This window comes from Argentina silus (assembly GCF_951799395.1).
Source record: "Argentina silus genome assembly, chromosome: 16".
Lineage (NCBI taxonomy): Eukaryota > Metazoa > Chordata > Actinopteri > Argentiniformes > Argentinidae > Argentina > Argentina silus.
Genome location: NC_139670.1, coordinates 7,694,191 through 7,720,459, shown reverse-complemented (window position 1 = coordinate 7,720,459; position 26,269 = coordinate 7,694,191). Strand labels below are relative to the sequence as shown.

The 26,269-nt window shown below is 44.5% G+C and overlaps 1 protein-coding gene across 1 annotated transcript; it reads right to left on the bottom strand.

Moving 5' to 3' along the window:
- Nucleotides 1–3,884: 3,884 nt before the first annotated feature.
- Nucleotides 3,885–24,819, bottom strand: shisa9a (shisa family member 9a; the record flags this gene model as incomplete). Its single annotated transcript, XM_083687631.1, has 4 exons — nucleotides 3,885–4,807; nucleotides 8,004–8,153; nucleotides 23,309–23,415; nucleotides 24,302–24,819. 4 exons carry the CDS (start codon nucleotides 24,817–24,819, stop codon nucleotides 3,885–3,887), a joined length of 1,698 nt encoding a protein of 565 aa, XP_083543757.1.
- Between the last annotated feature and the right edge of the window lie 1,450 nt (nucleotides 24,820–26,269).

Sequence of the window (26,269 nt, the reverse complement as noted above, 5' to 3'; positions counted from 1 at the left end):
CAGCTGGGTGAATCAATATAAATATGAATGTAAATGTAAATTGTATCAATATAAAATCTCTTGATAGTTATTGTCCCAAATGTAAGGGGATCAATACAGAATGAGAGTAGGGTCTGGATCTGGGTAATAACACAACATACTCTATACATCTCATTACATGACATCAGCTGTCACTCATCACAAGTCAATAGTTTCTCAGCACACACAATTTCCATACATTGTTTTCTCCTCTTTCTTAATGTTTTGATGATGGAGCCAATTCCATCCACCTTCTCTGATATTAGGCTATGTCAATAATGTATCGAATGCATGGGAGGCTGGTGGGGGTAGATATCAGAGGACGGGCTCATTGTGATGCATGGAACGGAATTGGGAATGGAAAGAATTCCTCCTTCCATTCCATGCATCACTATGAGCCTAACAGACGTGTTTGACGCCATGCCTCATTCCTTCCATGCATGACATTCTACCTCTACCAGCCTCCACTGATCTAACGTCAACAATGTATCTAATGTTAGATTGCTACATGTATGTTCCTCATTTGATGAAAAAATGTCCCCATTCCCTCCCGAGTTTTCAAGTTGAGTTTTCTCTTTGTCACAATACGGCACAAGAGAGCTTAAAGAAGAGAGTTTTCTAATTAGGACACTGTCACCTTCTGTGTTAAATGGGTCCCTCCTCAGCCAAGAGGAACTTTGATTTCTGGCAGTCATCAGTTCATCAAGAATCTATTTGTTAGAGAGAAGAGAGAAATCCTATCTGAGTAGCCTCATGTTTCTTTCAGTGACAATTGTTCTGCCTAAGAGCTTCCCTCTGTCCCCGTAATCAGTGTGTCTCAAGCCGTAAAGAAAACAATTGAAGGGGGGAAAAATCTGAACATGATGTTGGTAATAATGTCAAACACAATAGTAAATCATATTCAGCAGAGCAGTTAATACATGACTTCAGCTGCTGGGCTGGCTGCTCTGATTGATTCGACCACCCGGCTCCTGCGATCAATTTGCCCCTGCGAGCAGGGCAAGGAACGAGTGGGTCTGATTCTACTAATTAGGCCACTTGCACCTCTAGTCCTAATTTGGCTCCTTTCAGCCGAGCAGAAAACTTTGATTTCTGGCAGTGCAGGGCAATCAGGCCTGCCAGGGCACAGGCTGAAGCTCAGCTCGGCGGCTGGCTAATTTCAGGCACCTGGCTTAGAGGTGAATGAGAACCCAGATGAGGGAGAATTGGATTAGCTGACTGACTTACCCCTTGCTCACACTGTGGGTTGAATCAACCAGAGAAGACCGTCTTCTATTCAACACTGTTCTCCGTCCTGGAGCTACAGCAGCAGTGATTGAACAGGAGAAACAGGGCTGTGAGTCAGGATTTGCAACCATAGGGAAGTGCATGGACTCATATACTGTATGAGTCATGACCAATTAAGATAAAGAATCCAATGCAAAAGAACAACTCATACAACCAGAGGATTACAGTGACCTTGAGTATGGGTTAAAAGGGCCAAGCTGTAAGCCTTTAAAATAAAATGTGATGTGATAAAGAGAAAACCATGATAATGATCATCTTTAAGTCGCAACCCTGGACACAGTACAGGGGAGGCTTATTGCAACGATTGGAATGAGGAATGGTATCAAGCACACGTGTTTGGTACCATTCCTCATTCTATTCCATGCGTTACATGGAACCCGTCCTCCGATTTCTACCACCACCAGCCTCCCCTGACACAGTAGTGTGCCAGCTACGGTATCTTCTACCCTCTCCGCCAGGATGACTGCAGCTGTAGTGTGAGCGAGGCCTGTAGTGCTGTAGAACTGTTCTAACCCTCAGAGTCTGGAGACTGGCAGCAGGAACACTGTGTGTGTGATGAACAACCTATTCCCCATTAGGTTATGGTGAGTGCAGTCTACAACACAGACAAAGGATGTTCTGCTTGAGCTGCTCTGCCTGCTGCTTCTCAGAGCGGGGTGAACTTTAAGGTTGAGCCGTATGGGGTACATATTTCCAGATTTCCGCATTGCTGGATTAAGTCAGTTGAGTCTCGTAATGCACATCCTGCAAACATTGACCTGTTTTTCAACTTTACTTTCACAGTGAAGCAACCAGCTGAGTCAAGAGAGAAAAAAAAAAAAACACACACAAGGGACGGTAGCAGAATAGGGGATACGCTTATATTGACTGTAATTCAGCTGTAAATCCAGGCTGTATACATTTCACTGTTCAATTTGAGAGGGTTTATCTAATTTATAGACTTACTTACATGTATGTATTTATATTTCGATGCCATAGCAACAGTATGTCCACAGACGCCAAAGTGAAGAGGTGCCCAGAGTTCAAAAGGACACAGTCATACAAAAATACAAACAGAAATACATTTTTGGCACACTGTATAAATCACAAATATCTCGTAGCAATAATACACATGAGGAAACCACTCATGAAATGTTCCTTAGTTTCACACCTATCAGGATCTTCTTGACCTGAAGGTGTTCATTTCTGAGAGGAAATAAAGAACGATACAGAGAAAATATAAAAAGATGATGTTGGTATCGCTACAAAGGGCCATGGTCTGTAGTTACATCTTTAGTGTTGCTCGTACGGTATTCTCTTCAACAGGAAACAGCTCTTAGAACAGAAGAAAGGCACAGCCCATACTGTATGTCCAGACTAGTGCAGAACCCACAGGGTGTTAGTGGTGTGTGTGTGTGTGTGTGCCTGTGTGTATGTGTGTGTGTGTGCCTGTGTGTGTGTGTGTGTGTGTGTGTGTGTGTGTGTGTGTGTGTGTGTGTGTGTGTGTCTGAACAGCATTAGGACTGAGGAGTCTTTCAGGGCTACAGTATCATCCAGATGATGCTTCAGGGGCCAGCTCCTTGGGGCCAGTTGTGACCAAGTACAGAAGATATAGAATGATGATGGTATGGTGACCTCCATTCCCTGTGCTGACGACTGAACAGGAGCAAGTCTTCCCAAAGCTTCTGTACAAGCACAGAGCAAAGCCCTGAATGCCCAGAGCCCAACCACCCATAGCCCTACAACTGTGACTGATTCAATGGCATTGTTGGGGTGAGTCTCCTTGTTAGCGTGGTGAGTCTCCTTGTTAGTGTCTAACCTTTCCCCAGAGCAGTAGTGTCTTGTTTGGATAAAGTGAGTTGGACTCTTGCTTGTGTCATTTATTCCACCCAGAGTGGCATATTAGAAGAGTGACGCCAATGAGCTTCAAATAGTTCCATATAACTTCCTGGTTAAACTTCCTGATTTAGCCAATATTGAATTTTTATTGGACCAACAACCAGTTTCCTGGCAACATGCTCTGTTGGTGTAAAGGAAGTATTTGTTGGCCAATAGAAATGTTTGACCCCTCATTCATTGGCTCCACTCTTCCTTATATGTTTTGCTCCAGCCATTTTGGCCCTGTTCTATTGACCTCATATTGCTTGTCAGATTTGGTCAATCCATGGCAAACTCAATCCATGTTTCCTGTTTTACTGTAGGCGCTCATGTTTCACTGTAACGGCTTGATCATGTTATCAGGTGATATTGGCTGTAAGACAACACTTAGTGTCATAACACGTATGCAAAGGATGAATTCGATACTCTGTTGGATGTTGCCATGGTTACAACCTCCCCCGCCCCACCCGGTCCGCCCTGTGACAGAGGAGCCATGTTGTGATTGACGGTCACATGTGCTTGACGATCACTCATACGACGACACACGACGCAAGCACACTGCCACACCACCAGGGTGCGCCGGTCAGTCCCCTGCTCCCCAGGAGGAGGATACCAAAAACAGGGCTTCAAACACCCCTATCCTGGACCTCACCATTCTCCTTCCCTCCTTGTTCAGGTAACTGTGCTTTGGGCTACCAAGGTCCCCCACTCCCCCTCCTCTCTCACACAGTCACCTCCGTCTTACTGTTGGTGACGAAGTAGGGCTGGGTGGGCAGGAAGTGCTGGCTGTGGCTTTGGCTGCGAGAGGAGTGCAGCTCGTTGACCTGCTCCACAGTGCAGGGCCTCTTGGGGCCGTAGCCCTTCCTCCGACCCACTGTCTCCGTCCTGTCCCAGCCCTTCATCACCCCCATGCCATGCCCCATGCCATGCCCCATGCCCGGGGCTGCGATGGTGTTGGAGCTGTAGGCCAGTGGGTGACTCCCGGCCCCAGTCCCGCTTAGGGTCATGGTGCCAAGCCCCCTACTACTGTGGCTGCTTTTGGGCTTCTGTCCATTCTGCTTGGGGGCACTGGGCAGGGTGGAGACTTTGGAGACTTTGGGCATCTCGGTGACATAGGTGGCGACCGGTTCAGGGCCCATGGCGCTCATGGTACTCATGGGGTTAATGGTACTCATGGTTCCCATATGGTTCATGGTTCCCATCGAGTTCATGGTTCCCATAGAGTTCATGGTTCCCATAGAGTTCATGGTTCCCATAGAGTTCATGTTGCCCATCTGGTTCATGTTGCCCATCTGGTTCATGTTGCCCATAGGGTTCATGTTACCCATAGGGTTCATGTTGCCCATAGGGTTCATGTTGCCCATAGGGTTCATGTTACCCATAGGGTTCATGTTACCCATAGGGTTCATGTTACCCATAGGGTTCATGGTGCCCATAGGGTTCATGTTGCCCATAGGGTTCATGTTGCCCATAGGGGTCATGTTGCTCAAGGTGCTCATAGGACTCATGGGACTCATGCTGCTCAAGGGACTCATGGGGTTCATGGCGTTCATTTGTCGCATGGGTTGGAGAGGCAGACCCCCTTTGGCTGGCAGCTCCACCATCAGCCGGCGTTTGTTGTAGAAGTCTCCGTTGGCTTTGGCCGCTGGGGAACAAATGCAGACGCAGAGGTTAATGGGTAGGTTTGGAAAAACAACAACAGTTCACAACAAGAATGACAACTCTTCCTTCAAGACCAACATTTTGCTATTTATTGGCTAGAGAATGCACACACCTAGTTACTGTGCACAAGTTGTAATCCATCGTCGATTGAAAGGGACAAAGTACAGCATTGTGGCCTTTGAGGACCTGCTCCCTGCTTTAGAAAGCTATACCACACTCATACTGTATAGTTTTTTTTTTATATACTGTATCCCTCCAATGTGCTAACCGAAAATAATATATATTTAATATAGCTGTTCATGGTTCATTTATTAACACCCATACAATCTTTCGACCAGTGAAGGCCGGGCCAACAGCGTTGAGCATCCCACAAAATCAATGAAGTTATTGGAAAGGAGTGTTTGTTTACTTTATCTGTCTTCAAACCTGAATGAAAACATGTTCATTTTTACCCAGTTTGAGAACTTTCACAAAATAAATGATTCTGTACACTCTCCTAGAACTTCAACCTACATGGTAAACTAAATTGAATGATGGCATCACTCCATTAGTGAAAACCCTTTTCTTCTGTGATAGAGAAACTGCAAGCTGTACTTGAAACAGAATATTGATGATGCAGGAAACCAAGAGTTAACAGCCTTCAGTTGATATAAAGCTTCCAGGCAGGTGAGACAGGATTCCATGCTTCAAATGCTCCCCAGTCTCACAAGACCTCTAGCATGGAGCGGCACTCCCTAGTTTCCCCACTCAGAGCAGTCACATTTAATTCAATCCATTCATTCCTCTGTTGTTCAATGTCAGCAAGCTGTAGTCTCTCTTATCAGTGACAAATGTGTCCTTTTACCAGGCGATTCACGTTCACTGTTGAGTCATTACTCTTTAGCCTTTAGTATCGAGCATTCTTGTGTGACTTCCTCAGGCTTTGGTTGATGGCTCTTTCACGTCCATGATAAAGTTAACACACTCGGCGAGTTTGCATTGCCGCTGTAACTATAAATCTAGTTTATCGCTCTCCTTCTCGCGCTTGAAAGTGGACCGCCTCGGGGATCAGACTCGTTCAGGCGTCAGGTGAATCAAACCTTCGTCGGCAGCCAGCTCGACGACACATGTACGCGGGGGACGTGATGAGAAACAGAAGCTGCTGCTGCGTGCCCTATCTGCCGTGCGGTCCGTCACACATAAGGCCATGGACAGAAGCAAATGAAAGTCTCAGCAAAATAGTGGACTGATGCGTAAGCCCGCACCAATTAGTGCACTGTAGATTCATGAACAGAAAAATAACATGACAATATATGAAATGTGACAGCCTCTGTGGTTTCGGGGTGATGTGGACTGGGGCAGGAAAGCTGATGGAATATAATTGGTCATTTGTCTCAATGAAAGAGAGCTATCTAAACAGTCCTCAGGGTCATGGTACTGGGTCTGGGTCCCTTTATTACTGAAGTTAGTTTCTCCATGTCTGGTTTTAAAATCCAATACTGTGACCTTATAGATGCATTCAGGGACAGTGAAAATAAGTATTGATTGGCAGAATTGTGGCTTATCAGCTCTCAGCTTGTGGATTCTGTTCCGTTGGGAATGTGACAGAGAGGCAATTAAAGAAGAGAAGAAAAAAAAAGAAAAACAGCACTTGAGTGTTTCTCTACCTCTGCAGGTCATTGTAGCGGAGTGAGAACTCTGACAGCACACTGGGAACAAGGAAAGTGTTCAGTTACTCTATGTTCCCCACACAGGTCCAGCTGACTGCACTGAGGCTACTCAAATGCAGGCGCCATCTTTAATGCTCCTGTCTTTCTCTCGTTGCTGCCCACTTTGTATCTCTGTGTGCATCATCATGCATAACCTAGATGGCCTCCCGGGATTTCAACTCTCTCTGAAGAAGATTCAATTAATTTAAGCGGGCTTTCACTCGAGACCACTGCTAGAATGACTCCAAATATAGGGGTTGGAGACTGACGTTATAGACATGAGATCATGGGAAGTGGGTAGGAGAAGATTAGAAATGGATCATCATACTGAGGTGAAGTGTGGAAATGGAGGAGAAGGAGGAGGGGAAGGAGAATAAGAGAGGAAGAAGAGAGAGGAGAAAGAGGAAATGGAGGAGGTGGCGTGTGGCATATAGGGTGGAATATAGGTGGCTCGATCAAAATGGTTTTGATATTATGAGAAGTGTCTTTGGACCTACTCCAGCGTGCAAATATCCTTATGCATATACTCATGAATATATTTGGCTCACTTTAGTTACATTAAACTCAAGAGCTATGGGCCAAATCAGTCACAATTCTCTGTTCCCGATTGTGTTCAAATTGAATTGTTAGTGGTTATATAAAGTGTGTCACAATTACAAAACAGAAAGCGGATCCTCTTTCCACTCTGAATGCTGCAGTATAATGGAGTTCCTCTGTGTAAACAACCGCAACAATCTGTTCACAAGCTGAAAAATGAGTCAGGGACTACAACAGTGGTGGATTGAGAATTGCGTTTTCAGTTCGGGGGCTTACACCTACAGTAACCGTTCCGTTTGAACAAGATATTCTGGCATATGGTGGTTTATGCGGGTGGTGCTGGACTGATCCAAAGCCAGTGCCTGTGATTATACAGTACCGCGCAGAACCAGATACATATTAATATCATCATTTGTTTCCGGTGAGGTATCTCAAGCATACTAAATAAGGATAGAGACACAGTAGCACAAACAAAGAGTTCCCAAACCAGTTTGTTTGTTTGTCTGATTATGTTATTGACATGCCGATGTCTATTCCAATAAAATATACACCCAGTAATAAATGAACATCACTATTGCCAGAACACATTGACTTGAAGATGCCTGGTCTGGGAGCACATTTTATGCCCTCAGATCTTCTGGAAGTGGATACAGAAATCTACATATGGAATGTGTATCAGGGGAGGCTGGTGGAGGTATCAAAGGTATCAAACACGTATTTGATACCATTCCTCATTTCACTCCCTGCATTACAATGAGCCCATCCCCGATTTTTACCTCCACCAGCCTCCCCTAATGTGCATGTAAATTATGTAAAAACTCCCGGGCCCTATTGGAATGGCATATGATTTTTGATTTAATAACTAACCAGTAAAATAAATAACTAGAAATGATCCCAGGTACAGTAATCCCTCCAGGAGACAGACAGAGTTGGCAGAGCAGAGCAGACACTCACCTACAGCCTTGAGTGAGGCGTACTTGTTGAGCTCCTTCCCTGGTTGTTGCTGCTGCTCGTAGACTTGGGCTAGCTGGCTCAGGGCTGGGTAGGGGTGGGGCTGGCCCATCGTGGGCCCCGGACCAACGTTATTGTTGATATGACCGCCCTCTGTGGAGGAGACACAATAGAGAAACATTAGAGTGCTTCGGTGCACATGGACGTCTCTTTGGCAGGACCTTTTTGAGTGGTCTGGTTGTGTTTTTTTTTTTTCTCATGAGCAAATTACTGCAAAAATGATTTCCTTTGGGATCACTCGCTTTTTCATGCACTGTAGTTGAAAGTCAAAGAATCCATCTTCTTGTGACTTGAGGCAAAGGGATACTTTCTAAGAGAACACTACCCTTTAAAAGCCAGCATAACCACTTGATACTTTCAAGTCCAACTTTTAGAGAGAGAGAGAGAGAGAGCAGAGAGAGATGAGAGTGAAAGAGAGAGAGATGGAAAGAGAGAGACAGATTGTGTCTGAGGTAGAGAGACAGCAGTGAGAGAGACAGAGAGAGACAGAGACACGGGTGAGAGAGAGAGTAGAGAGTGAGGGAGACAGAGAGTGAGGGAGAGAGCAGAAGAGAGAGACAGAGAGGGTGTGTGAGAGAGAGTAGTGAGAGGGGGACAGGGACAAAGCAGAGAGAGGAGGAGTGTGTGAAGGAGAGGGAGAGACATGAGAGAGCTTCTTTTTTTCTCTCCGAAAATTCCCTGTGCTCCAAATTCCCATCCTGGTGTCTGTATGGAAATCAAACAGAAAGCCCTGCGCTGCTGCGCAGCCTGAAAGCGGTAACTGTCTTATTGACTCACCACTGAGCCCTTTTGTCTCTCTCCCATGTCACAGACAGACAGAAGAAGGCAAGCTGTGTCGGCGCAACCAACGCTATTGATTCTAACAGTCGTTTCCCCCCTGCTTCATCTCTCCGGGTTGTCAGCGGAGAATGATGATCAAAGAGGTGTAACCTGCGTGTCGTACCTGTCAGCCAGACAGCCAGTGTTGTGACTAATTAATCACTTAGCCTTGATGCGGGGTTGGTGACACGCCGTGTCTCGGGAGAGAGGGAGAGCAGGGAGAGACAGAGACAGGAAGAGAGAGAGAGAGAGAGAGAGAGAGACAGAGAGCTGATTGCAATGAGTCACTTGGCACCTCAAGCCCTCTCTGACACTATTTAGCAGAGCACCGTAATATTGAGATACATTTTTAATTATATGTGTTTATAGTAGTAGTTTACAATATCAGAGTTCGCTCACGAGTGGTGGAAGTTATGTCAACCCCCCCCCCCCCCCCAAAAAAAAAACAACAACCAAAAAACCTGTTTGTTTATAAGAAATAAACATACAAAATATAGAGAGTGGACTTGTATGACTTATTATGTTATATAACTTCTTATTCATACATTCATGCATTCAGGAGTACACACATACTGTACGAATGCCGAAAGATGGCCTCAGATCTCGCTCGAGGCCGTGCTGTGATGTGATTCAATTTCAAAGAGGTGGATCACACCTATAGCTCTAGGCTATGCTCACCTCAGTGACCTTGGGAGACAAACATGGACACACACAGGTACTGTGAAGTGAGTCCATCGCCTCACACAGCACCTTCCTATGTGGTCACTCTCAGGTTCTCATCCATTTTGCATCTGTTCCCCTAAATGATTGACACCTGTCAACATCCTGTCAACATGCCAATCAGGATGATGAGCAGACCCAGTGGGAAGCAATAGCCCTGCACACAGTCTATCAGAGCAATATTATTTTTTGTCTATCGCCATATGCACAGTACAGTTCACGATAGGGGACAGAGTATTCTGCATGTGCAGCACTCTTTAGTAGGCTAAGGTTTAGGTGCTCCATTTCCATAACCTAAGAATCCAAAAAAGGGTTAGGGTTAGGGTTAGGGTTAGGGTTAGGGTTAGGTATAGGGAATTAAGAAAAGAAAATATCAAGTTGTCCTTATACCTGAGTAGTAACACTGTAATTACTGTAGATACAACGTATTAACAATGTTGATGATATTTGCACATACAGTACAAAGCAATCCACAAATGTACTTATCTAAGACTTTTGTTTAGTTTGTTGTGTTACATTTTATTACGTGTTTCCCATACAGTAAAATTGAGCCAAACTCAATTTGGATCAACTGACTGCTTTGATACTGTAGCATATACTTTGATACTGTAGCATGCCTACTTCATACTCAACAGATTTCCTGTCTCTGCACTGCTTACAAACAGAAAGGAGATCAACCGCACAGTACAGTATGTGCTGTAAGCATGCCAGCAGTTGTGTTTCCATGCTTGGCCCTGCTCCATAGCTGGGATATTTTTGTGGTTATTTGGTTTGGTGTCTAAGAAGCTGACTCATCTCACCTCATAGGGGAAAACGTCCTCTCCAGCATTCAGCTGCAGATTGCTTCGATATCCTCCCTTTCTCACGCATTCACTTTGTCATGGCAACATAACTATCTGTGTGTTACTTGCAGAGTCCACTGTGAGCTCTTTTTCTGTGTCGTTTGCATCATCGCCCACATATCAACAGGCTACTGTATAATACATATTATGCAACCTGATCTATCTAACAGCATACCCGTCTTCCATGTCTCCTACTGTAAATATTTGAGGTCACGTATGTGTGTGTGTGTGTGTGTGTGTGGGTGTGTGTGTGTGTGTGTGTGTGTATGTATATGTATGTATTTGCATGCATGTTTCATTGAAGGCGTAGGAGGGGCTGAAGGACTGTTCTAGATGAGTGTACATGTAACTCCTTCTTTGTTTGCCCTCACATCTGACCTGCGGTTGCATACGTGAGGAGCATCCCATCCATCTTCTCCCGGTCTCATGCAGGGATGGCTTCCTCACAAACAAACACACTGAGAGAGAGCCTCTATGATCGTGTCGAGGGGCCTACTGTGTGGCCAAAGCATGAGCCACACCCCCTGAAGCTTCACCACAGGGAGGCTGCCATTAAAGCTCTGCGTGATTGGTGGAGAGGTGAGAGAGTTCAGTAAAGCTCTGTGTGATTGGTGGAGGGGTGAGAGAGTTCCGACCGTATCTTTATGATCTGTGAGAGGAGTGATGGTTGGTAAAGGAAAGCCCAGAGGGGGAGGAGGAGAACAGACGCTGGATGGTCTCTGTGGTCACGCTGCCCGCTGGTGCTGTCAGCAACAGGAGGTTGGTTTAAAATGAGAGGGCAAAAGGTGTCCAAAAACCCATAAAGAGAGTATTTGACACCGAAGCTGCAGCTTTGGCTACTATGTGCCAGGAGAGGCTGGGGAGGTAGAAATCGGAGGACGATTGCAATTACAGTACAAAGCAACCACGAATGTTACCATTCTTCATTCCATTCCATGCATTACAATGAGCCCATCCTCCGATTTCCACTTCCACCAGCCTCCCCTGCTATGTACAGCACTGTACTGATATTCAGGCAGGTACTAGTCATAGGTGCAGCCTGTATTCCAAGAAGGCAATGAATAAGCTCTGGAGGTCTATACAATGTTGTTTTCTAAACATTGTTATGCTCATTATCGTCACCATATGTTCCGAACTTCACTATTGCTCATTAGAGGGACAGCATGTTCCCATTAAGGAAAAGGTAGTGAGAGGAGACTCAGAGGGGGGTGAGGCACAGTGTCTCACTGCAGTCTCGCAGCCTAAACGTCTATTCCAAATTACTCACATAACACTCGCATTATGCTCTTGAGGTTTGTTGTTTGGCTAACAGACATGATTGTATTGTGGAAAGTCAGTTTGGAAAATTCCAAGTAAATGTAAATGTAAATGATTGCACATAAAAGGAATGGCTTATGTATCTGTTATTGTCCTGTCTGTGGCGTTTATGCGATGATGACACATATTGAATGGTACTATGAATTCCACAGGATTCCTGTCATATGTTCCATCACTATTCTGAAGAGCTCTCGTATTGATTTCCATTGTTCTATTCATCCACAACTGAACCTTCCCAGCTGAATTGCCAAACAAGCAGACTCCAGCATTGCCTCGACTCAAAATAACAAACCGATTAGACTCTCAAGGGACATTGCATAATTATGAGGACTATAGAAATCTCATATTAAAAATGTTATGTTTATGAATTCTGACAGCTATTGTGATCTGGGCACATTTGATGATTATGTGTCAAGCAAGGTCATGGCTTTACTCTCTGTCTCGTCTGCAGGCTTTGTATTGGTTTTGTGAACAGGTGGACAGGAGCGTCCTCTGGACTCCAATGACGACTGGTTGCATCTCGTCCTTGACAACCTCATCAGTCAGACAAAATAAATAAATATGTGCTTCACTAAACAACAGGATTGACAAAGAGCTATCCATTCATCATGGTGACGAAGCACCGCAGAACCTGACCGACCATCAACAATCCAGGACTTAGTGTTTATCTTGAGGTATTCTCCTCACAGGCTTAGAAAACATAGGTTTTTTTTATAGATCTGGTTGTTTTCTGCCATTCGTGCGTGAGTGAAAATGGGTCAGTCTGACAGTCAACCTTGATTTTCACTCCCTCTTGTGTTTCCAGAGAGGTCCCGGTAGTGTTTGTGTTGTTTTAGCCCTCCTGTATAGCCCTGTTACTAAAAGTGTCACCTTGAGTTATTCCGTGCACTTGATTCCTGGACTGCGTATGAGTCAGCAGCAGCAGCAGCAACATCCCTTCTTAGTAACAGCAGATGAAAACATCCTCCCTCCTAGAGAGACAGGGAGGTGATGTGTAGATCACCAGAGGAGGGCTGACATGATAGTCCTAGGGTTAGGACATGATAGTCCTAACCCTAACCCTAACCCTAACCCTAACCCAGTGATCGTGAGGAGTGACTCTACTACAGTACCAAGGGCATATAGGATTTCAGGTAAGTATTATCAACACTGTACATATAGAGAATTTAAAAACAACTAGTGTAATATACAGTATATGCACTGCCTACATTCAGAACAATGTACTGTACAGCATGCTGTGCTACTGTACTTGGTCCAGGCTCTGTGCAGTGACTGACGGTTCAGAGCCTAATCCATCCAGCCTAGCCTTCTGTTTTCACCGTTGGCAGGTGTGAGTGCCAGAGCAGACCTCTGAAGGGGGTCTTTATTGGCCCAGAGAAGACACGACTGAGCGGTTGCCAGCAGTTCTGAGCTCATCCCTCTGTGCCAGCAGCAGGGTGAGAAAAGCAGGTAATTATTGCTGAATTTGGGCTAACCAGGAGTAATTACTACTCACACAACCCACTGTTCACACAGCAACACTGGAAACCAATCAATCACTCTGTGCAATAAACGGCTCTGTGTTGTTTTGTGTGGGGGAAAAAAAGAGAAAGGTTTGTTTTGGAGGTATTAAGTTACAATGGCTTTTTATTATACTGTATGAGGTGCTAGGTGGAAATATACTACATCCCCTCATACATACAGTATCATCAACTACTATACCATGATTTCTTCTTCATGGGATCCTCATATAGGATGACATTTAGAACGTTGTGGCAACAACATCAGAGCAGGATTCTCACTGTTCACAGGCTTTCCTCATAAAAAAATAAATAAAATAAAATAAAAAGTGAATCAAAGTCATATCAACTAGCGTCCGTTCTTCCATCTGTGCACCACTTTGATAAATCTGTCTTTGTTCCTTCTCTTTCTACAATGTTGACGTGCCCCTTCCTGTTTGGTGTTCCGGCTATTGCTTTATGCTTTTATGAGTGAGCTGACGTTCCTTTAAATTTGCCTGGTATGAGTCTTCCATGAGAGGGTTCTCTCAGCGTGATGCTTGCTGTCTGTGGAAAACAGCAGTGAAAGAAAGTATAATTGGCTTAAATTGAACATGATTAGCTACTCTATTTTAGATACAGGTAGGGGAACTTCAACATTGTACAACGAATAGGAAGAGGACTGATCAAAGTCATGGGCAGATGGAAGAACGGATGTCGGTTGATTTGTGGACACATGCATTTATTGAAAAACTATATAAGAGGTACTGTACTGTACTACACTGTGGTACTATGTACTGTACTACACTGTTTTTAGGTATGGAAAAGGCATGGAAAGCAGGATCTCTCTCTCTTTCTCTCTCTCTCCCCTCCCTCCCTCCTGCCCCCTGGCCCGCCCACTCTCTCGCTCTCTCTTTCTCTCTCTCGTTCTCTCTCTCTCTCCCTCCCCCCTCCCTCCCCGCTCCCCCACCCTCCCTCTCTCTCTCTTGCTCTCACTCTCTCTCTACCTCCCCCCTGCCCCAACCTCCCTCCCTCTCTCTCTCTCCCTCCCCCACCCTCTCTCTCTCTCTCTCTCTCTCTTGTTTCCTTCTCTTTGTTTGAAAAGCATTGATGGGGGCCACAAAGTGTTTGCCATGTTGGACTGCAGGTATCAAGGTTTCTGCAGCGTGCATCAGCACAGACTGAGTAGGTCAACACTTCAACATCGGATACCTTTCCTCCAGCTCATAAAACATGCACAAGGAATATGTTTCAGGAGCGGTGCATCCTGGAGGAACGCTACAATGAGAGATTACCTCCCCTGTGACCTCCGCCCCACATTGGGGACGGACTATTTTTGGATACTCATAATTTCTATTATTAGAAAGGATTAAACAATGGATTTATTGACAATCTGAGCAAATCTATTCTAGGAAGACATCTATACTCCCTCAGAGAAAAAGGCAAGCAAGCATAGCGGTGAGGAAAGCGTAGTTATACTGTAGCCTGCCTCAGTCTATTGGTGAGTGTATGAGTGATGAACTGTAATAGGTTTGATGTGCTTTGCAGTGCCTTGGCAACAGGGTGAGAAAAAAAACATTGTTCTAAGACAAAGGATCTCCTTCTGTTTGATAGATGAAGCAGCGCCAGGTGGAGCCCTCGTTACCATGGAGGGAGAAGTGGGTCACAAGGAAACCCCATATGGAACCCCAATTGGCCCAACTGCCTGCAGGCCCCCAAACCAAACTCAGCGCCAAAGCAAGGCATGAGGTTTACATGGATGCTCACACATACACACACACACACACACACACACACACACACACACACACACACACACACAGACACACACATACACACACACACACACACACACACACACACACACACACACACACACACACACACACACACACAGACATACACATACACACACACACACACACACACACACACACACACACACACACACTGAGGCATGCAGGGAATGCGGACAGTTATCATATGGAGCACTACAGAACCTGACCAACCAGCAACAATCCAGGACTTATTGTTCATCTCAAGGTATTCTGCTAACAGGCTTATGAAACATGCCCACACTCCCACCCACCCACCCACCCACACACCCACCTACACACACACACACACACACACACACACAGACACACACTCCAATCTAAAATCTAAAATAGTTAATTATGAGATTCATCTCTGTTAACACCTGTTAGGTAATTAATGCCAATCATTGCCTCGGGAGAAAATTACCCAGAGCCATAAAAAGACAGTTTTACTAGCAAGTCTCCCCTCCGCTCATTACCACCATCAACCTGCCTGCCCTTCTTCTGCTGTGAGGAAATCATTTTAGAAAATAAACAGTAAATAAACAAACAATCTGAGCCGGTGGCCCGGGAACCAGGGATACAACTGCTTGTTTTTCATCAAGATATGTCAGTTTTAATACCCGCATGCAAATTATATTCTCAAATCATGCTTTTGTAAACATTCACGTTGCCAAATATGGAGCTAGCTGAGAAACACTGAGATGTGTTGTTCATACTCAAACCAGGGCTACGGAGGGTGTGCAGTAAAGACTGCTTTACCCATAAGCTAGTTTCTATTTTGTAGTCCAAGAAAAAGAAAAAGTGAAGAATGGCCAGAGATGTATAATCATTTAGCACAATGTGACAAGATAAACATTCTGGGTCCAAAAAAGTAGCCAGACATTAATGTCCTCTATTACACAGTGCTGCATGCAATGAATTATACATCTGTACCATTTTGATTAAAGGAGCTGCAGCTTTTTTTTATTTTTTTTTTTTACACACAGACAGACTGGGGGGAGATGGGCATAGTGGTGGTGGTGGTGGTGGTGGGGAGGCAGGAAGAGCCACAGGTACTGATTAAAATCAATACAAACATACGCCATGGCTAAGTTACTGAGGCTTGGATGGATTCAATTCAATACATTAAACGAAAATAACTGCACAAGGGGATGTGCAGACCCACACTCTCTCTCTCTCTCTCTCTCTCTCTCTCTCTCACACACACACACACACACACACACACACACACACACACACACACACACACACACACACACACACACACACACAAAGACCCTTTCTTGTCCTGCATGTCGAACCCCAAAAAGCCTTCCCATTGTATCTGTCTATAGGGCTTCAGGCAAAAGTCCCTGAAGGAATCTGGAATCAATGATGCATCACACAGATGGTACTTATCATTTCATTTAATTCTGAAAGACTGATGGCCCTGTCAAAATCTACACGTCAATATGTTGACACTTGACATAATGTGGTTGTCCTGCTGTGCTCTGGGCAGGTTTTGCACACACAGAAACATTGACCACTTCTTTGGGCTGAATGAGTCGAAGCCATCACCACGACAACACCCATTGTGAGTACTGGGAGAATTCTCCTCAATGTTCCTCCAAGATCCATATTACTGGTATAGATTCCCCCTCTGACTTCACCGTTGCAGCCTCCGCCCCCCCCTCCCCTTTCTCTCTCTCTCTGTCTCTCTCTCTCTCTGTCTCTCTCTCTCTCTCCTCTCTCTCACATTGTGACCGAAACAGGTGGTCCTGAGGGTTTCTGATTCGAATGACTACTTCCCTTCAGACACCTAATAACACAGGGAAAAAGGTCCCTTCAAAATCCTGTGTTCCTTTATGTCCAAAGATTCCTAGGGGGTATCCTAAGGGTATTTCTCCAATTGGAAGTCTGCTCCTTACGCCCCATTCAACTTTCAATTCTAGATAGTACTTCTCCATCTCTAGTCACCAGTCTGTACATTCTTTTGACTCTATACTATAATTTGTAATCTATTTTTACTTGAGCATTTATCTTGTGAATGTGGGAGTACAGTTCTGTAGTACTGCGTAAGTTTGGTTGTGTATGTTCAGACTATGAAGACAGTCAATTATGTTTCACTTTAAGTACAGTATACTTACAGTATACAATCTTAGCACACCACATTTTTCAATAACCAGTCTCTGATATTATAAAAACTCATTAAGGTGAGATCTGCATAATCCCAGAGACAGTGCATGTGATCTGTATGATCTGTGAAGATACTGAAATGGTGCATTTGCATATATGCATGAGACTAAATACAACACCTAATAAAAGGGCAAAGAAACAGTCCGCATTTCCATTGCAGTCACCAGGTTCACACACTAGTCAAAACGAGGGAACAGCAGACATTTTAATAGATCGCCTGAGACGATGGATGGTGTGAAATGGTCAATCATCTGATATCCAATCAACCTCTATATCCTTTTAATTTTGATTTCAAAATCTGATCCACTCTTTCAGGATGAGGTCGTATGAAAGACTTTGTTATTGTGCATTAAGTCAGAGAGCGTGTGCGTGTGCGTGTGCATGTGCGTGTAACCTTGGCAGATAGTATCTTTCATACTGCAGTGTGTCTCCCTGAGTGATCGTCTGAGATTCAGAGTGGCAGGTCTCAGACATTTTTGAAGGACAGTCCTAACCTTTGTAAAAAGAATTACCTCTGAAACAAAATAGATTTCTTTTCTTTTTACCCAACAAAGATCATTCGGCTTATAACCATGACACGAAGACCAAAGGTATTCATTTCAAAGGCCGCCACACACAATACACAAACTGTCACTTCAAAGTAAATCAAGCTTAGTACTTTACAAGAACAACAATCACATCAAACCTAGACAGCAGAGCTCTGTGTCTAAATATCAAATCGACATGGTTGGGTAGCAGACTAGCAGAAGACCTGTAAAAGCTCCCAGCATCGTGACGCACTTCTCACAGCCACATGTCCCTGTTCCATGGGCCAGAGCCCAGGCGCGAGTGGGCTGGAGGGCTGGTGGGCTGGCAGGCTGGCCCTGGGTCCTTGGGTAGGGAAGAGGGAGCCAGGCTGTCCCTGGGCAGGAGAGGAGTGGACACCAGGCTGTCCCTATAGGCAGGAGAGTGGCAGCCAGGCTCTCCCTAGGCAGAGGAGAGGGAGCCAAGCTCTCTACAAACCATAGCCCTGAGTGGGGGGGAGCCAGGCTTTCTACAGAGCAGTGCCCTGAGTGTGGGGAAGTGATATGGACACAAATGTGCTCACACCAGGGGGTCCCCTTGCCTGTAACATGATATCGCTGGTGGCGTCAGTCTGTTAGCCAAGCAAATCTGCTGCCTGCCTCGGGGGGCATGAACCATGGGCCCGGGGGGGAGGGACTGTGTGTGTGTCCGTGTGCGTGTGAGCGTGCGCGTGCGCGTGTGTGTGTGCGTACGTGCGTGCATCCATGCATGCGTATGCTTGTGCATGTATATGTGTAGAGTGTTCGGATAGGACTGGTCTGTTGCATTGCATATTCTATCCAAAACAGACTGTTCTCACCCTCAGCCAAGCGGAGAGACTGGGAAGAGAGAACCCCGTGTGCAGTGACAGAACAGGGCTTAGCTACTGGGAACTGATAAGAAAAATACAGTACGCTGTGCCTTCTTTTACAATTCTGCACTTTTAGATTCGGCACTGTTAATGCCACAGAGAGCACGCTGTACATTTATGAATATAATGTTATTGTATGGGAAGTGTACGATTAACACTGAATATTTTCACTGGGAACATTGTGAAAAGAAAAACACAAAAGCCAGGGATTATAGGGGATTTCATATTGTGTCACGTAGCCACATGTAAAACAGGCTAAACGGTGTTTCAATGCCTCCCGTAGATTTGGTTATTATTGTATTTTTGACACAATATTGTTGTCACTGTAATACAGAATGTGCTCTTAATAGCCTCAATTGGAGAGATAAATTAGCCTATAAATTAATAAATGGGTTGGAGTAATAATTACTGGTTTGGAATACAGTAAACACCATTGTCTTGAACATTTTATGAATCACTAACTTGACACTTACACAAAATATTTAGATAGGACATCTCTCTTGGGAATAATTGCATTTTCTCAGATGAGAAACATAATCCTAATATTTGTGAACACCTCAATGAATTAATCAAACTGCGTGATTAGAGACACACTCACTGTAGTGTTTAATTGCAAATCAAAGTGATCCCACCTGTTCAAACATACAGAGGAGTACTGCATGGGTTTTTAGTGTTGCATATGAAATTGAGATGAATGTAGAACATTGTAGTATTATGATGTGGATGAGAAGCTTATACTGTAGTATATGTTTTAAGACTCGCTTCCTTGAAAATATGACTAGTCTATTCACGTACCCTCATTTGACCCCCCCCCCCCCCCCCCGCCGCCGCCACACACACACACACACACACACACACACACACACACACACACACACACACACACACACGCACACGCACACTTGTAATTACCTGTCAAAAAACAAGATGTGACTTCCTAGCAGTAAATGAACTGATTAATATTCCTGAGGATAGCACAAGGAGAGAGAGAGCAGTTGGCTGATTAGAAGTTGAGATAACCGCAGTCTTTGTCACAAATTTCATTATTACACCATGGCGACGTGTTGGAAAATGACATACTGTAGCACAACAGAAACCAAACACCAGACAGACAGAGGGTATACAGTTGATCTCTCCCAGCACAACTCCAGAGGTTACAGAGATTACCAGCCCGTCCCGGCCCCATCCTCTGCCTCTGCCCAGGCTCCCTCTGTGACTGAGCCGATTACTGGAGCTGGTCGATCTCAAACGTCTGCAGAGGCCTACAGCCTTAATAAACAAGAGCTAATGGATTTCCTGTGCTGCTGTGGGGGCCCACATTAAGGTAATTAGGCTGAGAGAGGGCAGAGGAATGAGGCCCAGGAGGAGCCTGCTTCTACCTGTGGCCGTGGTTAAAACCTGCCACCCACCCTGGACAGCAGGGCGGAAGAGTCCACAATCAGAACTGACACCAGTCTCAGATGACACAGAGGACAAGGTCACACTGCTACTGACTTCTACAGCTATGCTCAACTTACACACACACACGCACGCACGCACGCACGCACGCACGCACGCACGCACGCACACACACACACACCCTACAGCTCAGTCACTCAATTTCAGTATAATTAATAAACAGTATATGAGGTTTGGGAGATGCAAGAGGAGCAAATGTTTTGCAGACAGTGCCTTTTCTCATGCTTACGCAGTCTCACAAGCAATTACCTATTAAGATTTCATATTTCATATCTCTAGATGTTCAAGGAAAGCTTATAACTGCTAGGGAAGTAATTATGCCTGTGAACGTGAGTTGTGAATACAGATCACTGTCTCAGTCAGCCCACGATAAGCCTACACTATTCTCTTCCTGGGGCTCCTCTGTAATATACATGTAGCACCATCACACATTAAGTGAATACATTTCTGCCCTTTTTTAATACCATTCCCTAAATGTTTCGCTGAACGCCCTTCAAAATCTATATCTGATTAATTAAACATAAACATTTTCCTTACAATCCAAGCAGGAGTAGTAGAGATTTTCCACACAGTTTATGATTAATTGCCCTTCACACATGTAAAAGAGGTTAGTGCCTGGATGTTGCTCAGGGGATATTTAACTGTTGACACTGTACTGATCCTTTCTGTCTGTGTCGAGACAGCGACCCACCTCTCCCTCTCTGTCTCTCTCTCTCTCATGATGTACTTTGATGCTGAAGGCTTTGAGACACGGGATTTTGAGCTCTTTAAGAATTCAGAAAAGTCTCCCGTTTGGAGATGACATGAAAGGCTGATCACCAGCCCCACAGGGGATTGGACTGGCTGGTTCAGGGCCACAAAGCGAAGGCAAAACTGTAAATGTTTTATGTGCAATGGGGTACGGCAGCCTTCGATATCAACGGGGTCCCTACAAAACATGGACTGATCTGAACCCTGGTACATAACTAATTGATGTGCGTGGTTGAGAAATGTCTCAAATGAGCAATACATGGTAATGATTTTTTATGCATAACATCTCCTAGGCTGTCAAAACAAAGCGACATATATAATATGATAAAAAAGTAAAAGTGTTGTCTCACGCTTGTCAACAGAGGTGCCTTGGAGAAAATCATTGGGGGGAAAATCTATTTACTGGCTTTTATCAATCATTGCATTGCAGAAACATAATTCATAAGTCACACACAAATGCCCAGAGGATTCTTTTCCAAAGCTTGCAGAGGACCCTGGAGATGAGATCCACTGATGATGCCGGTAATAGGGCAATCTGGCCATAAGCTTTAATCAATAGATGGTTTGCAGTAAAAATAGAATGTGCATCCAACAAAATACAGGTGAACTATGGGCACCGGTGTTTTTGCTTCCATCTATTTTTGATGATTGATTATCTTTCATTGATCTTTAATGCACGTGCTATACCATAATAAATACTGGCCCTCCCCCTTCATTCCTCCCCTGTTCCATCCATCCATCCATCCTCTCCATGATAAATCTGCTCCCTTACTGATAGCGAGTGACCTGTAAACCAATATGGAACCTCTCAGGGATCCCATCAGATCACAGAGGTTAATGGCATTCCAGATGATTACCCACAAGCACCAGATTAGAGGGTTCAGGGAGCAGGTTCCACATCACTAATAATCACAATTTCACTGCCAGGGCCTCTCAGTTGATATACTAGCTATATCTAGCTTCCCTCTGCGGAGAAAAGGCCCATGACCACACCAAGTTAGATGCGGTGTAATGTAGAGGGACCTATTTTCATTTTCACTTAGATATTTTGATACACCTTATTTATGATACATATATAGTATGCTGTCCTACATCAGTGGCAGGTTTGTTTTATCCTTTATAGAGATAATCAATAAAGAGACAGTCACAAACACACCACCTTAAAATGAGTAGGAAGGAAGCTGGTGAGACCAATCAACAGTCACACTCGATGATACGGCATAATTCAGATTGTCCTTGATAGTAGCAGAGAAAGATAAATACTTCCGGCGACAACAGTCAGCTAAAGAAAAATCTCAGTACATCTCATAAGACAGCTTTTCAAGTGGAGAGATTTTTGGACAAACACAAATGGGTTACGTAATAGTGCTGGAACCTGAACACTTTGTGCAGCGGCATGTGATGTGTTTAAATACTCCAGATTAAGGCCCACGCCAGCCAGTTTTGCTTCCTGGCTTTTCTTGAATAAAATACTCAAAGAAGGATGTGATGATATTAGTCATTCATGGAGCTATTTGGGAAAGTAACGCTAGTTACAGCATAGCTATGAGCAATCCTCAATCAAATGTGTGGAAAAGTTGTTTGACTCAGTCTTCAAAAAAGCTGATGAATGGGGTTCAGAGGGGTACTGTATATTTGAGGCTAGCCACCCCGGAGCTGAGTAGCTGTATGAAATGTCATACGTCACGACACATGGGAAATCATTTTAGGAGGACCTAAGAAATAGAATGAATCGCCCAAAATACACATATATGGACCTAAATGGCAAATTTCTGATTTTAATCATTGTGCATTAACATTGTGCAGCACCAGGATGTCATATATCAGCATGACTAATTCGGGTCTTTAAGCCTCTGTGTGTTTTTTGAGTTGTTTGATCTCAGTGTTAAACATAAAGCCTGTAACTGTGATACTGTATCAGCCCACGGGACTCAACAGAAATAGATGGCATTCACAGCTCTGTTGTTTTCTCTCTTCCTTCCTCTCTACACATCTTGAATCATGTTAGCATGGACGAAAATAAAACATTGAATAACCACTGGATTTGAAAGCTCATCAAAAGCAGAACGCAGCTTCTTTATGTGTTGACGTTCTGAAATGGCCGTGAATATCTGGCTAAGATATGCCATATTTGAAACAAATATACTAAAGAAGAGACCCTAATCCATCCTTACTGGGGCCAAATTCATCCCATCAAGAACAGAATGCTTCTATGACTCTTTCAAATATAACTACCGTTTTTCAACCTTGAAATCAGTGCACATTGTAGGTCTATTTGGTAAGACAGCTATGGCCTTTTTGGAGCCTCTCTCCAAAATGTCCTTCTGAAATGCTAAACTGGTATCTCCAGACCCTCTTATGGCTTATCCAAAACAGACCCAGACGCCTCAGCAGTTGTTCACAGCTCTCACCACAACTCTCACCACCAAAGACCACTGGTCAAAACACAACTTACGAAGGTTATTGCCCCTTGCGTCATAGTGCTGGGCGTGCATCCCTAGGGCGTCCTCCCCCTGGAACTGCTCTCCTGGACAGCCGCCCTGCAGTACGCTTGCGACGGCCCTGTGGAGAGAGAGAGAGAGAGAGAGAAAGAGAGAGAGAGAAAGAGAGAGAGAGAGAGAGAGAGAGAGAGAGAGAACAGAGCCATCACTATTTATTCAACTGTAAAAGATGGCCAGCCAGACAAAGGAATATGCTTTCTGCGAATTGTGCGTAATGCTTGATTCCATAATTCAGACATCGCTGCACATGAGTAGGCCAACAGTGTACGGCAGTGGACTCGAAATAGATGAAGTGTGCTTTCAAATCATTCAAATGTATAAAATGTGCCACAATAATATGTTTATGTCTCGTTCCCAATGAAGGAACGATTGTGGATTTCCATATGGGCTGTTTAGACTGAAAATAAAATAGGCCTGTACCAAAAAATGTAAATCCATATAAAAAAATAATAATAATAACATTTGAGTTAACTCGGACCTCATATTTTGGTTCCTTAGAAAAATCAACAGGCATAACATGCGCATGTTGCGGAGAGCATGTGGCCTTAACAGTGAGAGACGCGCCCCCGCAGCCCACGGTACTGTAAGCCATCATGGACAAGTACTGTACGATATACATTATGCAATGTTGTCCAATTGATAGCTCTGTCGATGACAGACTATTTATTGAGCCACTGTAAGCCATCTATTGTGTGGTTCTTCACAGCGTGCATGAGAACCATGCGTCATGTCAATTCGGACAGGTTTGATCATCGCATGGCCATATAGGCAGTTTTCTTTCATGTTATATTAAGGACTTTCGTTCCCAGAGCAGGAATAAATATGGAAAGCAGGCTAGAACTAAAGCAACACTGATATCGTTGCGCGCTCTACATGTGCGCACCAAGCAGCTCCTTGGAGCGCAGTAAACAGCGGGCAGTGCGCGGGAGCTGAAACCTGAAACCCACCTAGACATGTTTTCTCTCTGGGGTCGATGCGCCTTTTCCAAGCCAAGTTTCGTGAATATCCCAACAAGAGCCATGATAGCAACTACTCCACAAATTATATACACGATTAAGTTCGTTTTGTCTTTGGTGGAATCGTGGGAACGATCATTTTTCTTAAATGGAGTTTGCCCGGTCATCATCCACACCGGGGTGTCGTAATTTTTACAGGTGCTCTGATCCAGCCGCGAGTTCTTATATGCGCAGCAGAATCGGAAGCCACAGGTGCCGCAGCAGTACAGATAACTGCCCGTTTTACACACGAATGGTGGGTCCCACTGGCCCATCACATCGTAGTAACCCCGACACCTGTCCTCCGTGTGCGGAGTAGGATCTGAGTAGGCGCTCTCGTCCTCTCTGGATCCGTTGGACGTCGAAATCATAACAAAGCCTCCACGCTGCCCAGGTTCTCCGTCCGCCTTGCATACCAGTGCCATAACTTTGACCAACAAGTAACCTAGAAGAAAGTATTTCCCCCTCATTGTGCCGTCTCCTCCTTTCAGCTTCGTTTGCACATATAAAAAGAGATGGTCAGAAGAAGAGCGAAATGTCCTGATATTATGAAAAGTCGAGAAACATACATCCAAATTGCAGAACACCGCCATCCGTATTGCGGAGCATTTTCACGAACATGTCCTCATCCAAATGGTATAGAAGAAGCATTGGTTATTTTTTCTTTAATAAAACATTAAATGCATCTAGATTACAGTCTTCCTAGGAGTGGTTATGCTTTCCCTCTGTGCGTCTACAGGTGTTCTCAGAAAATAATTTCCTTTCTCATTTTCAAGATCAGAACTACTTCACCTTTCTCATCCATCAGTGCGCTCATACGCACGAGAGTCGACAGAGACAGAACTAGCTGCACAACCGATTCGATAGCGACTGAGCGAATAAGAACCGAGGGTGGGAGAGCCTGGTGCGCAAAGGGAAAGGAGAGGAGAGGAGGAGAGTAGAGGAGAGGGGGGGGGGGGGGGGGATTGCGAGGAAAGAGAGATCACTGTATTGTAAAACCTGACTATATGACAGCCAGAAACACACATTACTGGGTCGAGTTGTGCTGCCGAGCAATAGGCCTAAAAGGTTTTTTCTTATCATTTGCGCATGGACAAATATGGTTACGGGTGTGAGGTGTCCCCTCACAGGACACTTAATGGTAACATAGCTTATATAAGATCCAACACAATGATACAGGGTAGTAGCCTAAGGCTACACAACACAGTTACACTGGAGGCTAAAAGAGTCCAACCACAGATTGACAACTCTCGAGATCCAAGCTCATCAGACGCATAAACACTTGGCTTCGCTAATCGTTTTGGCTGTCTTCCTAGAGAAGCAGTTTGTCTTGCCTCACAAGCCACCTCCTGTAGATAACCAAGGCACAGTCTAGTGAATCATTTCATGAACCTGGCATTATTATCTGGTCATTAAGTAAATCTCATGCTTTTGAACAACATTTTGCAGATTTCAGACGAATTAATTTGACCTCATGGGTCTTAAATGTCGCTAGCCGTGGTGCTGAAGTGATTAACCCTTTCTGGCTCTATTGTTCGTCTCTGTCCATGGTGCTGAAGTGATGGGGACTTTATTATTCAACAGGTCTCTGTTTGTGGTCATGAATCTGATAGTCCGTTACATCTAACCAATTTAAGTGTAGTCTGTAGATAAAATGTACTAATTTTAACTAATGAAACTAGACACTGTAAATCCTCCAAAATCAAAAGGCTAGTCTGTAGGACAACGGGTAGCCTAGGCGTATGTGAACGGGCACCACCACCTCTATTGAATTAAATGTGATAAACAGATAATACTGGCGTGATAAAACTCGTGACAGTCTGCTACTTTAGATGATGATTAATGTTCAATAACATTTCACAGTTACATTCTCGTTCTCATACCGATACACTACACAACGCGCACACCCAGTCAGCCACA